A 16,304-nucleotide genomic window follows, 5' to 3' on the forward strand; every position below is an offset into this window, starting at 1 on the left:
CATGAGATAAACCACATTCAGGTAACCGTCATGGTGAGGCGCACCGACATTTCTCGCTTTACGCGAGATGGAAGGAATCTCTCGCATAAAGGAGATACGGTAACGGGCCGACCCAGAGCTAGTAATAAAATATGAGAAATAAGAAGGGAAGGAAGGCTCGTACCTCGTAGGGACTCGATCAGAGGTCACCCGGGCCAATGCGAGGCGCGCTAGCCATTGCGCCACGCTTGCGTCTGTGGTAATACAGGAGGCGCGTCTTAGTTGAGCGGAAAGATGATAATTTTTTTAATTCTCCCTTTTTTTATCTTTTTTTGTTTCTTATGTTCTCCTTTTTATGTAAAGTTTTCTTCTCCTTTGTTTCATTCTTTTTTGCATTTGTTTATTGTTTTTTTTATTTTATTTGTTTTTGTTTTTCATTCTACATTCTTATATACATGATCAATATTTTTTTAAAATACTTCTTTAACATTTTTTAAATACTTGTTCAACATTTTTCAAATACAAGTTCAACATTTTTTATATACATGATCGATATTTTTTTAAATACTTATTCAACATTTTGAAAATACTTGTTCATCATTTTTCAAATAGTTGTTCAACAACTTTTTACACATGATCAACATTTTTTCAAATACTTGTTAAACGTTTTTTAAATACTTGTTCAACCTTTTTTAAACTATTGTTCTACATTTTTCAAGTACTTGTTCAACATTTTATATACATGATCAACATTTTCTCAAAAACTTGTTCAACATTTTCTGTATATGCATTTAACTTTTTTTCACACACAATTTACATATAATGTATTCATTAGTAACACTTGATGTTTAACATTTCCTTATACACGTTTAATATTTTTCATACACATCTGAAACATGTTTTGTATATGTTGAAAATTTCCTAAATACGTAATTAACATTTTTTTCTTAAATATTGTATGTGAATTTTCTTTTTAATAGACATGGTACCTTGTGGTCTATATATAAACATTTTATGTATCTCTTTAGCATTTTTTAAATACATGATTAACATTTTTATGTCTACTTGTTTCCATATACGCTGTACTTTTTCATACAACAATATTTTAATACATTTTTTAAATTTGTTAAATCATGATTAAAATAGTATTAAAGTATGTGTTTCATGTCTACTTTTTTCATACACATTGTTAAATTTTCGCATACATCTGCAACATCCTTTATGCTCATTTACAGTTTTTGAAATACATGAATAATAATTTTCAAATATATGTGTCTGAATAATTTTTGAAAATGTATTAAAAACTCTTTTGAATATGTGTTAAGCATCTTTTCTATACATGTGATACCATTTTTTTAAATACATGATAAGTATTTTTTAAATGTGTTATGAACACTTAAAATATGAAAAAAAAAGGAAAACAAAAGAGAAGAAGATAGAAAAAAGGAAAACTGAAAAGAAAATATCATGATTTTCTATGCCGGCCCACTTTCTACAGCACTGTAGGCGAGCGTTGGCTCCATCTCACATTAAGCGAGGTATAGTTTGTCTCTAAGCGAGGTATAGTTGCACCCGCGAGAAACATCGCTCACGGAGATCATGTCACAATCCCACCATTATTCACTAAAAGCTTACATCTGCTTGAATGGTCTGAGATGCTTGGTCTGGCCCACAAAGTGGATAATAATACTTATAATGTTCGTAAAATGCAAATTAAAAATAGTTTATTTCAAAATAAGTACACATGTATTTCAAATTTCATGTTTTTAAAGAGAATGTTCACACATTTTTTTAGTTTTTGCGTGTAAAAATTAAAATATTGATGTGCATAAAAGATATTGTTATACGTGATAAGAAATATTCATATGTCTTAACGAGATTTCCATGTATTTTAAAAATATCCAGTGTTTTAAAAAATTACCCCGTACCTCATAGTTTTCGGTTACTACATTTTCCTGCTAGACAGAAGAAATGTATACAAAAGGAAAAAAGTCATCCCGACGTGACTGGACCGCGGCCCATGCAGGTGATCGTTTGACGGTCCACCCCACCCCTTGCGGAAGAAAAAGGAAGAACTAGGGCATCCAAAACTCACCCACTCCAGCTGGGTTTTCCAGCCGGCAGATGATCGAGCTTGGAGCACGCCTGCATATCAATCATGGGCGCATTCGGAGGGTTCCTGGCTTTTGCTCTGCCGCTCATCATGCGTGAGCTTGCAAGGTCTCATCTCTAAGCTGTAGTACGTGCCAACTCGAGTCTGCCTTTTAACCCACGAACGATGAGTCGGATGGTTGGGACTAGCTCACAGAAACAAGTGGTAGGATGCTTTTTTAGTTCTGATAGTGTGTGGCAGTACAGTACAGACATCGCAAAAAAAAAAGTACACTACAGAAGCCCATGGTTTTCCAACTGGATGTCTTCCCGTTTACATGTCTCTTGCCCACTACTACAAACTTGCATGTAATTGTTTCCCGCGAACTTTTTTTTTTGCATGTAAATGGATATATTGGATCACTAGGCACTAGCCATCAATCATGAATGTATAAAAACAGAATAGTGCATATATATACGCTCCGTTTCTTTTTCTTTTCCGTGTTTTTTTTTACTTTTTGCAGGAAATGTTCTTTTCGGCCGGACGAGAGCGCGTCCCGCGAAGCACTTTTGGCAGCGCTGTAGCCTCACAGGAGCCATCGATGCATACCAAACCATGATCGTCTGCCGAAGGCCCAGGAAATATCAGCTTACACATGGGAGGCACGTCCAAATAAAAACATATAATACAGAAAAAAAAGCTCAACACCAGGGAATTTTAAGATTTGAAGCTCCAAAGAAATTATCCTTTTTAGGGGCCAAAGAAATTATCTGGGAAAGCCTTTTGCAGTCTCTTGAGCATGTCCTACACAAATTAACACTTACAATTTTTGTATGAAGCGGAACATTTTTCATATTAAAAGTTTATCGGACATTTTTTATCGCTCATTTCTCCTAGCAAACCAATGTATACTTCGCAAGTTTTTGAATAGAACAAGCAAATGTATATCCCACAAATAAACAAGCAAATGCCTATGTTATACCAGTATAACTTTCACATTTCTGATGTCCAGGGGAATCCACAAAAACGAGGTCCTATTTCTTTGATTTTCATGCATTGTCTTCACCGTTCAGAATGTCCAAATTTTATCGAGAAAATTCGAAAACCATCACTTTCAGAAATCATATCCACGTGCTAAAATGAATGAAAAATGTGCATATAGTTTGTTTTCTATTTCGACAGTGGTGAATGGATTTTAAAAGACGAGGCCAATCTTGAGGCAGAAGCAAAGGTCTCTTCGGCCACCCCCACCGCAGAAGATCATGACAGCTCTCAAGGCGCTGCCACATGCTCAGACATCAGTGCCCCACACCACACCCAACCTAACCATGGTCAATGTAACCCAACCCAACCCAGCCTGGCCTCAACTACCCACACGCCAAAAACCCACGCGCACGAAAGCTAAAACCCCCACCCACGCGTCACACCACTGCCCGTCCCTCCCGTCCCGTTTCCCCAACACCACCGCCGGAGCGCGATGGCCGCCGCCGCCCGCCGCCTCCTCCTCCTCCTGGCCGTGTCCCTCGCCGCCCTCGCCGCCGCCCGCGCCCACAACATCACGGATATCCTCGACGGCTACTCCGAGTACTCGCTCTACAACAACTACCTTTCCCAGACCAAGGTCTGCGACGAGATCAACGGCCGCAGCACGGTGACCTGCCTCGTGCTCACCAACGGCGCCATGTCCTCCCTCGTCGCCAACCTCTCCCTCGCCGACGTCAAGAACGCGCTCCGCCTGCTCACCCTCCTCGACTACTACGACCCCAAGAAGCTGCACTCGCTCCACGGCGGCTCCGAGCTCACCACCACGCTCTACCAGACCACCGGCGACGCCTCCGGGGACATGGGCCACGTCAACATCACCAACCTCCGCGGCGGCAAGGTCGGCTTCGCCTCCGCCGAGCCCGGCTCCAAGTTCCAGGCCACCTACACCAAGTCCGTCAAGGAGGAGCCGTACAACCTCTCCGTCCTCGAGGTCTCCGACCCCATCACCTTCCCGGGCCTCTTCACCTCCCCGTCCGCCGCCTCCACCAACCTCACCGCGCTCCTCGAGAAGGCCGGCTGCAAGCGCTTCGCGCGCCTCATCGTGTCGTCCGGGGTCGTCAAGACGTACCAGGCGGCCATGGACAAGGGGCTCACCCTGTTCGCGCCCACCGACGACGCGTTCCAGGCCAAGGGCCTGCCGGATCTGGGCAAGCTCACCAGCGCCGACCTCGTGGCGCTGCTGGAGTACCACGCCTTGCCGCAGTACGCGCCCAAGGCGTCGCTCAAGACCATGAAGGGCGGCATCCCGACCCTGGCCTCCACCGGCAAGGGGAAGTACGACCTCTCCGTGGTTGCCAAGGGCGACGACGTGTCCATGGACACCGGCATGGACAAGTCCCGCGTCGCGTCCACGGTGCTCGACGACACCCCGGTGACCGTGCACACGGTGGACAGCGTGCTGCTGCCGCCGGAGCTCTTCGGCGGCGCGCCGTCGCCGGCACCCGGAGCGTCGGTCGATGCACCTGCGTCGGCCCCTGCACCAGAAACCTCCTCCGCGCCGGCGCCCTCGCCCAAGACCGACAAGACGAAACCGAAGCACAAGTCGCCAGCGCATTCCCCGCCCGCGCCGCCGGCTGATACGCCTGACACGGCCCCCGCCGAGTCGCCGGACGGAGACGAGGAGGCGGACAAGGCCGACAACAAGAACGGCGCGACCGCGGTGGGCATGGGCATTGCGGCCATGGTGGCCTCTGTCGCTCTGGTCGGCGCGACACTCCTCTGATCAGCCCCAAGTGTTCGACATCGAGCACCCGTTCTGTTTTCCTCATGATGTGATCTTGGTTGCGAGTTCGTGGGCCATTGAAATGCTCATCCGGAGCTGTACTTCTTCCTGGTTGGATCATTTGGGCGATTGTGATACCTTCCCTGGTAGTTTCACTAGCTGCGTAGTTACAAGTCTATTGAGTTTGATTTTGCTATGATGCTCGTTCCAGTTATCTTGATGCATTGCATCTACCAAGAACTCCATTCCATATCCTGATGCAGTTATCTTGCAATCTCGATGAAGTAACTTGTGATTTGATCGTACGAATTAACTGGTGCATTAGTTCGTTGCAGAACGTAGATTATACAGTATCACCGTTTTGCACATTAAACAGTAGTACTCCTACATTGCATCGTCGATTGTTATGTGTGCCACATGGCTAAAAATGTGGTACTGCTGGCCTACTGGATGCGCACTTATCAGTGAAAGTACTCTTTTTTTGTGCGTGTGTGTGGCAAATCAGTGAAAGTACTCGTACGAGCGTGATAGCCTGACAGTGACCGCATTAAGAGGATGTACTAACCTTCTAAATCGTGTCCCATTAAGCCCACAACCGTTTCGAATTTGTCATCTTCTGCACGGAGTCAGGACGATCACGAAGCAGATGGCATTTCCGCATAAATGCAGACTGGACGCATCTCTCAGCCAGAAAATCGCAGCTCGACGTGTTTTGAATTTTGGTGGCGCAATGGGTTTCAAAACATTTTTTCCTAGACAAAATTTACTGCCTGTCGCTACTTTTTACCTACTGCAGCAGCAGCCTTGGTTGGGGGTCGCCTCGCCTATCATGTGACTCTGCCCGTCCTCGCCGAGCCCGACACCATTGGCCCATGCCTTCCTTTTGCCCGTTTGCGCCGCAGAGCCGCTGGAGCCGTGGTCCCTGTAAAGCAAGAGCTCGTAGCAGCTCGAATGGTTCTTGGCCATGGTCGTTCGTTGGATGCCATTTTCTTCAGCAATGCGTCTCGTCTCGTTTCCTGGAAACTTTTGGGTGCATGCCTGCCTGCCTGCGCCTGTGGTGCACCGTTTGCGATGGCCGTTTCTTGCTTTTTTGCCAAGTTCCCGGCCTCAAATCTGCTCAATCCCAGGACCGTAACGCCGGTCACCGAGCGGCCGGAGAAGCAGTTGGGCTCTTGCGAGGGATTCTCGCCGGGTCTCGCTGCTGCTCTGCCCTCCTCTCGGCGTCGCGCACGCGCCAGAGGCTGACGCGCGGCATTGGATTCTCGTGTTCGTTCGGTGGGGTTGGAACCCGGAGGGAGACGAGACCAACGGTCATGGACCGAAGTTGGTGCGGCCGTGTAGCAGTAGGTCCTACTACGTGGCACACCCACCAGTCCACCGCCCACGGCCGGTCTTGCGCTACCCTGGGAGACGAACAGTGGTCGAGGTGACCGGTCAAATTTGACAAATTTGATCTATAGACGAAATCAAATCACAGAATGAATTGTTCGTGAAACTATTTCATGCGGCTGACCCGTGGCACCTAGCTCTCAGGCGCTGCACTAGTGCAACGCCTAGGAGCTAGGCGCTGCACACTGACTTAGTAATTTTCGGATCACACGGATGCGACGCTGACAGTGTAGCGCCTATCTGTGAGGCGTTGCACAGTGTAGTGTGGCGCCTTCGTGTCGGGCGTCACACAAAAAGTCAGCCGCATGAAATAGTTTCACGGACAGTTCATTTTATGATTTGATTTCGTTCATGCCAGGTGACTGTTGCGTGTGTGTCGGTGGGGTGGGCTCGGCTCACGCAGGCTCACCGAACCTTTCCGTTCAGGTGGGCGGTGGCTCTGTTTGCTTCTCGTCTGTAGTGGACATTGAAGAGCTTGAAGCCTTCGGTGCAAAAACAATTCGACGTACTACGTACTATCTGCAACTATCTACGCGCGGCTAATAATTAGGCTTCTGGAGGTCAATGGTGTTGTTGTACGTATGCACCCCACAAAAAGTACGGTTTTGTTCCATGCGCGAGTACAGTGCCTGCTTCGTGTGGACAGAATTAGAACGGCAGTTTTATAATAATGCAGTACAATCTTGATTTCGTCGGTGGAAAATTCGGAGAATGAAGCCTGGAGGACCCCATGAGAAGACTTGAGATCCTCGAAGGAATACTACTTGCATCTGGGTTTGTTCTTATTTGTCGGGTGCATTATTAGTGGAAAGAGAACACCTGTTGTCGGCCATGTTTTTTTTTGAGCGGTTGTTGTCGGCCATGTGGGAAGGGGAATGGAGTGCTGCACGGGCTGCTTGTAAGCTGGGCCGGAAATGTTCCGCAACAAACGGACTCGGATCGGATGGATGCCATTCTGTCCTGGGCCGTGTGCGTCGCCAAGGTGCTTTAGAAGCCCATTCAAAATACACCCCTAAAACAAAGCCCATTGAAAATACTATCTTTTTTTTGCTACGATTGAAAATACTATCTGCAAAACATGCATAGTGCACTTATACGCAGGAGACATCGTACTGATCTGTGCTAACTAGAAAAAGAATGAACCCTAAAAAAAACTAGAAAAAGGATGATGGATAAACGGCCAGTGCTGCCACTGAACAATCCTCATCGTTTCAGTGATCTCTTCTTTCCTTCTGTATATCCCTTTACTGACATCCACAAGACACGCCCAAACATGGTGCAGGCCCATTTCGTCGCCCCCCTTCAACTGCGATCGCAAACACTGGGAGTTCATAGTACAACCAATTTCGAACTTAGAACACTGAAGGGAAAAAATAATAACATTCAGGGTTAATCGTAGTTTGTGTGCCCTCTGGCATCCTGCAAAATGGCTGACTGCTTTGGGTATGTGCCCTGAGCCCCTGAAGGACTTTGACAAAGGCAGGCTGAAAGTTCGAACAGTCTAAGAAACAATAGGCGCCCTGCATCTAATTTATCTTGGTGGCTGATTTCACATCAAACCGTTTTTTTTGGAAGGTTATTCTTCTGTTTGAACAGCACGTCCATTGAGCAATGTGTTGCCTTTGGAATACCCCATGAGAAATTAATGGATCGCCACGTTACTTTTGCTCATTTCGTATGTACTTTTCTTGGTCTGTATTTGCATCCATGCCAACTGTATCTATCAAAAGAAATGTGGACGAGATAAGACCTGCTTGACTGACAGAAATAACACAAATGTTTCAAGAGACCAGTTGATCCTAGTATCCTCGTGACGAATTTTCGACGCATGTCGCAGCGACGTGGGGCATACAAATGGGCGGGACGTATGATGCAGCACAGCCAAAACTGGAGGCGCGTCAACTTGTGCAACCTTTCGCTCTGTAGTTGCACTGTGCCATGATCTACAACTACTTATGTTTTTACGCACTCATTGTACTGGTACGAGCCGAGGCACCAGCTTTTACTTTAGGGCGTGCGGCACAGCGGGGAGAATCATCACCGGCTGGGAAAGGAGGCGTGCGGCTCCCGCCGGCGATACGCCTTGGCCTTTTTAGCAGACGATCCATTCATTTCCTTGGAGTTCACTCGAGCTAGAAGATTTTTTTTTAAATGTTGGCAGAAGAGCTGTCAAATTCCTTGATCAGAAAGAGGTATTACAAGTAACACCCTAAGGAGGAATGCACCGCATAAGACGAGTGCTAAAAAAGAAGAAATGAAATGGGTTGCTCAGTTTATCAAGGAAAAGCAGGCAAAAACCTAAACAGCGCGTGATAAGACTAGGCCGAAAGCACCACAACACATAACACATCAGAAGGCCAACACCCCACAACACACCCTGCCCGGCACTCGAGCTAGAAGATTCGCGGCAGCACTTACAAGGGGGAGGCTGTGCTAACTGCTATTGGCAGGAGGCCTGGGCCGTGCTCGACGTGCGCACCAAATCGTTGGACGATGATGACTTCGCTGTTCTTCCTCGTCCCTACGGAGACGAGGCGTTTGAGTCGGGATAACGCTTTGAACATGGAGAGCCTCGGCCTAGCTATGATGGCCTCGGCGTTCTGGAGCCCCAAATGATGGGCAAAAGAATCTCAGTTGTAAAGAGGTCCCCGGTTCAAGAAAAAGGCCAAGGCATTCAGGTCCAGGTGCTTACATGGGACATTTTACCCACCGTTCTTTGTCTCACTGTACTAAAAAGATGATTAATTGTTTTTTTAAAGATGATTAATTGTTTTCTATTTCTTCTGAATATATTGCTTAAGCTGACATCCAGAAGAGACGCCCAAACTTCCTAGTACAGCCAGTTTCTACATAAGAAGTTCAGGGTCGCATTAGCGAGATTCGTCCTGCATAATTGACTGATCGACCGTCTGCATTGGCACGTCTCGTGAATAACTGATTGCACAATCCCTGCATAATTGACTGATTGTTCAATGTCTGGTTTAACCTGCGAGGCTGATTTCCCGTCAAGCAGTTTCTAAGGACAAAGTTTCTCTTGTTATCTGAATAGCACGCCCTTTATTTTTTGGCACGCCCATTGAACAATACATATTGCTTCGAATCCCCCTGGACCCACTTTACTTTGTTCATCATTACAAACTTTAAGGCCCCATTTCGAACAAAACAATTTCATAACTAGACAATTGCCCGTAGGCAGTGATTTACCTGACCATATTAACTTGATTGTGTCAAAAAGTACTCTATATAGCAAATACTTGTTTTATCTTTTTTGAGGGAGGTAAACACTTGTTGGTAAGTACTCCCTCCATAAAAAAATATAAGAATGTTTAGATCACTAAATAGTGATGTAAACGCTCTTATATATCTTTACACAGAGAGAGAGTACTTATTTAATTATCAAAGAAAATAAAAAAATTGACAAATAAATAAGAGGTGGGCTAGTCGAGGCGGTTTTAAACAAAAGGTGAAAAAAAACCCAAGAAAAATCAACAAGGTAGGGAGAGAGAGAGGAGAGAGGAACATATGTAAAGTTTGACGAAGAAGTAGACGACATAACCTTATGTTCTTTTTAAAAAGAAGAAATTTCACATGAATGAAATCCTATAAAAAAAGTCTCTATGCCGCCATTAAATTTTAGGATTGGTTTGAAAATTCCTAGGAATCCCGCATGGGGTGGGTATTTTGGTCCAGAATCAGAATGCTTCCTGTGGTGCGAGCATTCTAAACAATCACTCAAACCCCATGTTTCCACGTTCTATGATAAGTCCAATGCAACAAGTGTCTTATATCTCTCTCTTCTTTTTTTCGTGAGTGTTTATCTCTCTCCTAACAAAACAGTTTCTGCAAAAATCCTCTCGAGAATTCAAACAAGTACTATATTGTACAATTTCTAGGTTTTAGCATATTGTAGGAATTTACAAGACATGACTTGCAATTTCCGCACCTTTTCTACCGCCGTGTTTTAAACGGAAATACAAAGTACCCAAACATCTTTGTAAAAAAAGAGCACCTTAACATAATAAAAATTACATTAAGCTCTTTGGACCATCGAATAACCACGACCGCCGTCAGAATAAGCCGTCGACGCGCCACTGTCGCCGCTCCTATACAGAGCCATCCTGACCTTTGTTGATAACAAACAGGAAGTCTTCATGCACCTTCTCATAAGGTGTAGCATCCCAGAGTCACAATCATCGTTGTTAAACCCTTGAATTGATCTGAACAACCCAACACCAATTCTCACAGTTCCATATGCACGACAATAAACCCTGACCTCGCCACCTCAAGGAGACGACAATAATCTACGTCGGAGCTCCGTCTAATCCGTCCAAATGAAGGGTTGCCATCTGCCTGAGCGCTGCTCTTGCGAGGTCTAAGATTGTAACTTATCCACTTGTCGAAGCCGAGGCATCATGATTCCCTGTCGCCACCACCGGCCGCGGGAACGATAGGCAGAGGGAAAGTAATCCACGTGCTCACTGGTGATGATCGAGGGAAGGAAGACTTGGTCCTAGCCGCCTTACGTGACGGGAAAGTAAGAGTCAATAATTTTTTTATATTTTTTGGCACATACTACACGTCGGCCAGCTAACATGCAGATGAGATTGGCTGCCTCCAGAGCCAATGAATTCAGAGGAAGGTTATATAACTGACAAGTGGGCCCCACATGTTAATGGTCAAAGTCAACTGTGATAATTTTTTCAGTCCTGACGAGTGGGCCCAGTCTGTCATAATCACATTTAAAATGCTGAAAACAGTACTTAAATTGAAGTGGTAGTTTATAGCCAAAAAAATAGAAGAAAAGTGGTAGCTTGGGGTAATTTTTCTTAAAGTGGTAGTTTTCTATTAGGCCAGGTCGAATTGTGGTAGTTTTCGGTTAAATACTCATATTGCCAGGATAAGTAAGAAACGACTACAAGGGATCAGAGCAACTCCAACGCGCCGATCCAAACAGACGCGCGCTCTGTCTGCTTTTTGTCCGTTTGAGTCGGCCGCCCGCTCGTCGTCTGCCCTGTTTTTAGTTTGGGCCGGCAGTGCGCCCAACACGCTGGCCCATATTCGCCCACGCGGCTGGCTTGCCATCGTTTTTCAAACAAAATACACACATTTTACATAGTTTCACAAGCAAACGAATATAGCATAGTTCCACAACTGAAATTAATATATTATACTTTACAATCCGAATAAAAATTAATTTGTCTTAAATACATTTAAAAAAGGATACATCTATTAGTTGCCAACATGAGCCCACATATGTTCAAACAAATCATCTTGCAGTTGAATGTGAGTTTCTCAATCACGCATTTGATGATGAAATTGGATGAGCTGTGCAAGCGTTGCCGCTCCTCCATGCTCATGCATAACATTGTCATCCTGGAACTAAAACCGTTGATCGTAGATACGTTCCAGACGCTCATCCTCTACGATCATATTGCGCATGATCACACAAGCAGTCATCACCTCCCACAACTTCTCGGTGCTCTAAATTCTAGCAGGATACCGAACGATGCCCCATCGAGATTGCAGAACACCAAAGGCATGCTCGACATCCTTCCTAGCACTCTCTTGCTCTTGGGAAAATCTCCTCCTCTCCTCTCCGACAGGGTTGGGGATTGTCTTCATGATAGTGGTCCACTGAGGTTAGATACCATTAGCTAGGTACTATCCTTTGTTGTAGTTGTGGCTGTTGATGTTAACATTCACCGGCGGGCAGTTGCCTTCGGCAAGCCTTGCAAACAACGATGAGCGTTGAAGCACGTTGATATCATTGTGCGATCCGGCCATGCCAAAAAAGAGTGCCAGATCCAGAGATATTGTGAGGCCACGGCCTCAAGTATGACAGTGCAAGCCTTGACATGGCCCCTATACTGCCCTTATCAAGCAGAAGGGCAATTCTTCCACTCCCAATGCATGCAGTCTATGCTGCCAAGCATCTCCGGAAAGTCCCTGCTGACATTCATCACCAACAAGCGGGCTATATCTTCAGTATTTGGCTCTCTCAGGTACTCAGGGCCAAACACTGCAATCACAGCCTTGCAGAACTTGTACATGGAGTCTAGGCATGTAGACTCGCTCATACGGACGTACTCATCAATGAGATCACTGGGCACTTCGTATGCAAGCATCCGGATAGCTGAAGTGCATTTCTGATAAGAGGAGAAGCCAATCTTTCCAAGGGCATCCTCCTTGAACTCGAAATACTTGTCGTATCCGACTACCCCTCCTGAATATGGTTGAAAACATGCCTAGCCATACAGAAACGGCGCTGGAATTGGTGATGTTTGAAGAGCGGGTTGGGTGTCTCAAAGTAAGAAGAAAATGTCCGCTCTCTTGGTTGTGATTCAACGGTGGAGTGTGCCCGGGATCGAGCCCCGAAACAACGGCTGCTGCCTACTAAGGTGGTCATGGACGACCAACATGGCAGCCACCATCTCCTCATCGTCGGATGCGGAATCATCAGAGTCGCGGTGGAAATTGTGGAAAAAGAACTCGTCGGCGAAGTCCATTTGTACCTTGGGGCAAACTGTCGATCAACTTGCGGGCGTCGTCGAAGAAGCTAGCTGGCGATGAGACACCCGCCTCCCCTGGACCAGGTAGCTGGCCTGGCGGCGTTAGATGAAGGAGCTGGCCGGGGGAGCGGGGGGCCGACTTCGTGCTCGCGGCGATGTCGGGGGGGTGGGGGGAAGCTGCGGTGGCCCGGCGGCGAGGTAGTGGTTGCGGCGACGTGGGAGGTGGCGGCGTCCGGGGGAGGTGTGTGGGCGCGGACTGCTGGCAGAGGCACCGGAATTGGGCGGCGGCGACGACGGGGTGGGGCGGGTGAGGGCTTGCTGTCGATAGGGGTGGAAGAGAATGGCCTATGTGCCATCGGCTGGCGGGTGATGATTTGGGCCATGAATGGGTCGCCCGGCAGACGAAAAGCGGACGCGCATCCATTTGAGTCGGCGCGTTGAGCCGACTTTCTGTCCGCGATGACCTAAACGAACATGCGTGGACGAAATGGATCGACGCGTTGGAGTTGCTCTCAGTTCATCTCGACGCCCCCTGACTAATTTTGGACGCATAGCGCAATGGTGTGATGCGTAGAGAGGGCAAAATGGAACAGAAGATTCAGCAGAGGGAAAACTGGTGGACTGTGCGATGATCTACTTATCTGCACACTCATCAACCATCAGTTGTATTCAGTATGGAAGGATTGACGACGAGCTAGGTCCGGCGAACATTGTATGGAGCGTGCGCGACTGTGGGGAAAATCATTGCCGGTTCGGAGAGGAGGCGCGCGGCCCCTACCCCTGCTGACAATGGCAATAATAACATTTAGTAGACGACCGGTTCGCTCCTTTGAACTTACTGACGCTAAAGAATCTCAGGGGCGGCATAAACATGAGTACATGCAAAGGGTGTAATGTTGGCGACCTGGCCGCCTCCGGTGCTCGACATGTGCTACTGCACACGCACCTGATGCTGGTGCCTCGTCTTTCGAGTCAAATCATTGGGCGATGATAGCTTCAGTCCGTGTTTTTCGTCTGTTTGGTGGTGAAACAGAGCCGGAAGCAGACTTTAAGGGCGTGTTTGGTTGCAGTTTGGAACAGTACCTGCATTGCATGTCCATCTCAACCCAGCCTGGTTGCTGAAATACAGCCTCATATGCAGCAGATGCAACCTGTTTGGTTGCCTGCATCGCATCGAGAGGCACTTACCCCCCCTGCTTTTTGGTTGCCCGCATTTGTGCTTAGGGTGTGAGCAGATGCAAACTTTAGCTGTTTGGTTGCAAACAGCGTTTTTGTTCTACTCACCCCATTAAAATGTGGTGGCCTTACCACCACACATGATCAGCACAACAGCAACATCACAACAGCAAGATCAAACAAAGCAAGCAATGTAATGACAACAAACTTAACACATCAAACTACTTAACTAGATAGCATAGTCTAGATTAAGAGCAGGGGCATCCTCCTTCCCTGCTGTGCCAGGGTGCTCCAGCTGGCCAAAATATGAACATGTTCCCAGCACAAGTCTCGCCACACACCCTAAAAATTATCCACTAACACCTGACTTAACTTAACTACATAGCCTGCTCGATGCCACCAAGGCAGTTGTGCCTGCTGCAACGGTACCTGCACATCACCGACGAGTCGTGGTTGTAGATCTGAACCTTCAGTCCGAGTCCGGAGATGCGCACAACGATGAGGTCACCGGGGACGATCTTGTGGTGGCGGCAGAAGTAGTTCCACCCCCGGCCAAGCACCATATGGCCCTCGAAGTTCTGGACCTGCACCCAGAACACGCACCTTTTGTTGGCTGAGAGCCTGACCACGCGCGGGAGTCGCTTGATGACCAGCCAGGTGTTCATCACCTCCACGAACTTGGGAGGGACGACGAGCATGGCGAGGTCCTCGTTGTCCTTGATCTGTGCATAGAATCTCATCGGCTCCCTGGCCCCCTCCTCGTGGCCCTGCCTCGGAGATCGTCCCCTTGAACGAGGCACGCTCATGAAGGTGATCCTGCCAGGCAGGTCCATCGTCCAGAGCCACCTGTTCGTGGGGATGAAATCCTCGGCGCGCTCAGCTCCGGCCATGACCTGAGCTCCTCCACTCGCTACATCCTAGTCAGTCTTCAGTATCTTGTCAGGCAACATGACAAGTATTAGTATCAAACAAAGCAAGCAAGCAAATGCCACTGATCAGTGGCACTAATTAGTGGACTTGCCCAACAGCAAGTGCCACTGATCAGTGGACTTGCCCAACAGCAAGTGCCACTGATCAGTGGACTTGCCCAACAACAAGTGCCACTAATCAGTGGACTTGCCCAACAGCAAGTGCCATTGATCAGTGGCATGTGCTCATGGCCAAATGGCAATGATCAGTGCCACTTGGTGTTGGGCAAGAGCACTAATCTACTTGCTGTAGTGCAAATGGCACTGATCAATGACACTGCTCAGTGACTTGCCCAATAGCAAGTGCCATTGATAAGTGCCATTTTGCCCAACAGCAAGTGCCATTGATAAGTGGCATTTGCCTAGGGGCAAATGCCACTTATCAATGACCCTTGTTGTTGGGCAAGTCACTGATCAGTGGCATCTTCTTTGCTGCAACTGGCACTGATCACTGCACTATCCTAAACAAGGAAACATCTAAAAATAGCAACAGCAAGTGCCAATAGCACCCATGTGTAGCCATGCAGATTTGGGACCATCCTACTACATGCACGTATAACATCCACTCATGGCACAAACCCTAGCTTCAACATGCAACATGAAACAAGGACATGATCCTAACATGAGCATGCCATCAGTCAACATGATTCTAGCATTCATCACTCAACATGAACATGATTCTAGCATGAACACAGCTACTAGCATGTAGCACAAATATAGCATGTAGTAGCACTCGCACTAGCATGAACATGAATCTAGCATGTAACACAGCTACTAGCATTCTAGCATGAACACAAGCAGTAGCACACGCACTGTACAAAACAAGAACAAATCAGTCCGATTGGATTCGATTGAGATCGCATCCAGTCGAATCTGCTAGAATCCTATCAATCCTAGCACATGCCTAAGAAATTAATCGCTAATCTACATCTAGGAGCAAGATTGTTGGGGATTTGACTCACCGGAGCACGCGCAGCCGCGGCGAACCGAGGCTGGGGTGAAAACCCCGGCGGGAACGATAGAGGTGGCGGAGCAGAGGACGAGCCGGCCCCGGCGACGGCCTGCGGCATCGGCCCCGTGCTGAACGCCACGTCGGAGGTCGAGAAGGACGGCCCGCCGACCGGAGAAAACCCTCGAACGGGGGTCAAGAAAACCCCCGAGGCCAATGGTGTCCCAACAAGGGGCGGCTCCGTCGACGACGCCGGCGCCGAGCCCAGGACCACGAGGTCCGGAATCGGCGGCGGAGGAGGAGTGGCCGGCACCGCATTGGCCAGCGGTCGTGGAGGCCGGCAGCAGATGGGGGACCGCGCCCGCAGCGCCGAGGCCCAAGTTCTGGAGCCCGGCCAGTCAGCGCTCCTGGATGCTGGAGATGCGCTGGTCGACCGGGGTCAGAGGGCGGCGCGGCGGTGGGCGTGGCGGAGCCA

General features: G+C 47.8%; 1 protein-coding gene across 1 annotated transcript; it reads left to right on the forward strand.

Annotated features, from left to right (window-relative positions):
* The first annotated feature begins 3,458 nt into the window (after positions 1 to 3,458).
* LOC109773806 (fasciclin-like arabinogalactan protein 10) lies at positions 3,459 to 5,147 on the forward strand. Its single transcript, XM_020332523.3, has one exon. The coding sequence runs from the start codon at positions 3,549 to 3,551 to the stop codon at positions 4,836 to 4,838; it is 1,290 nt and encodes a 429-aa protein (XP_020188112.1). The 5' UTR covers positions 3,459 to 3,548; the 3' UTR covers positions 4,839 to 5,147.
* Positions 5,148 to 16,304: the final 11,157 nt, after the last annotated feature.

This window comes from Aegilops tauschii, chromosome 2, assembly GCF_002575655.3.
Source record: "Aegilops tauschii subsp. strangulata cultivar AL8/78 chromosome 2, Aet v6.0, whole genome shotgun sequence".
Lineage (NCBI taxonomy): Eukaryota > Viridiplantae > Streptophyta > Magnoliopsida > Poales > Poaceae > Aegilops > Aegilops tauschii.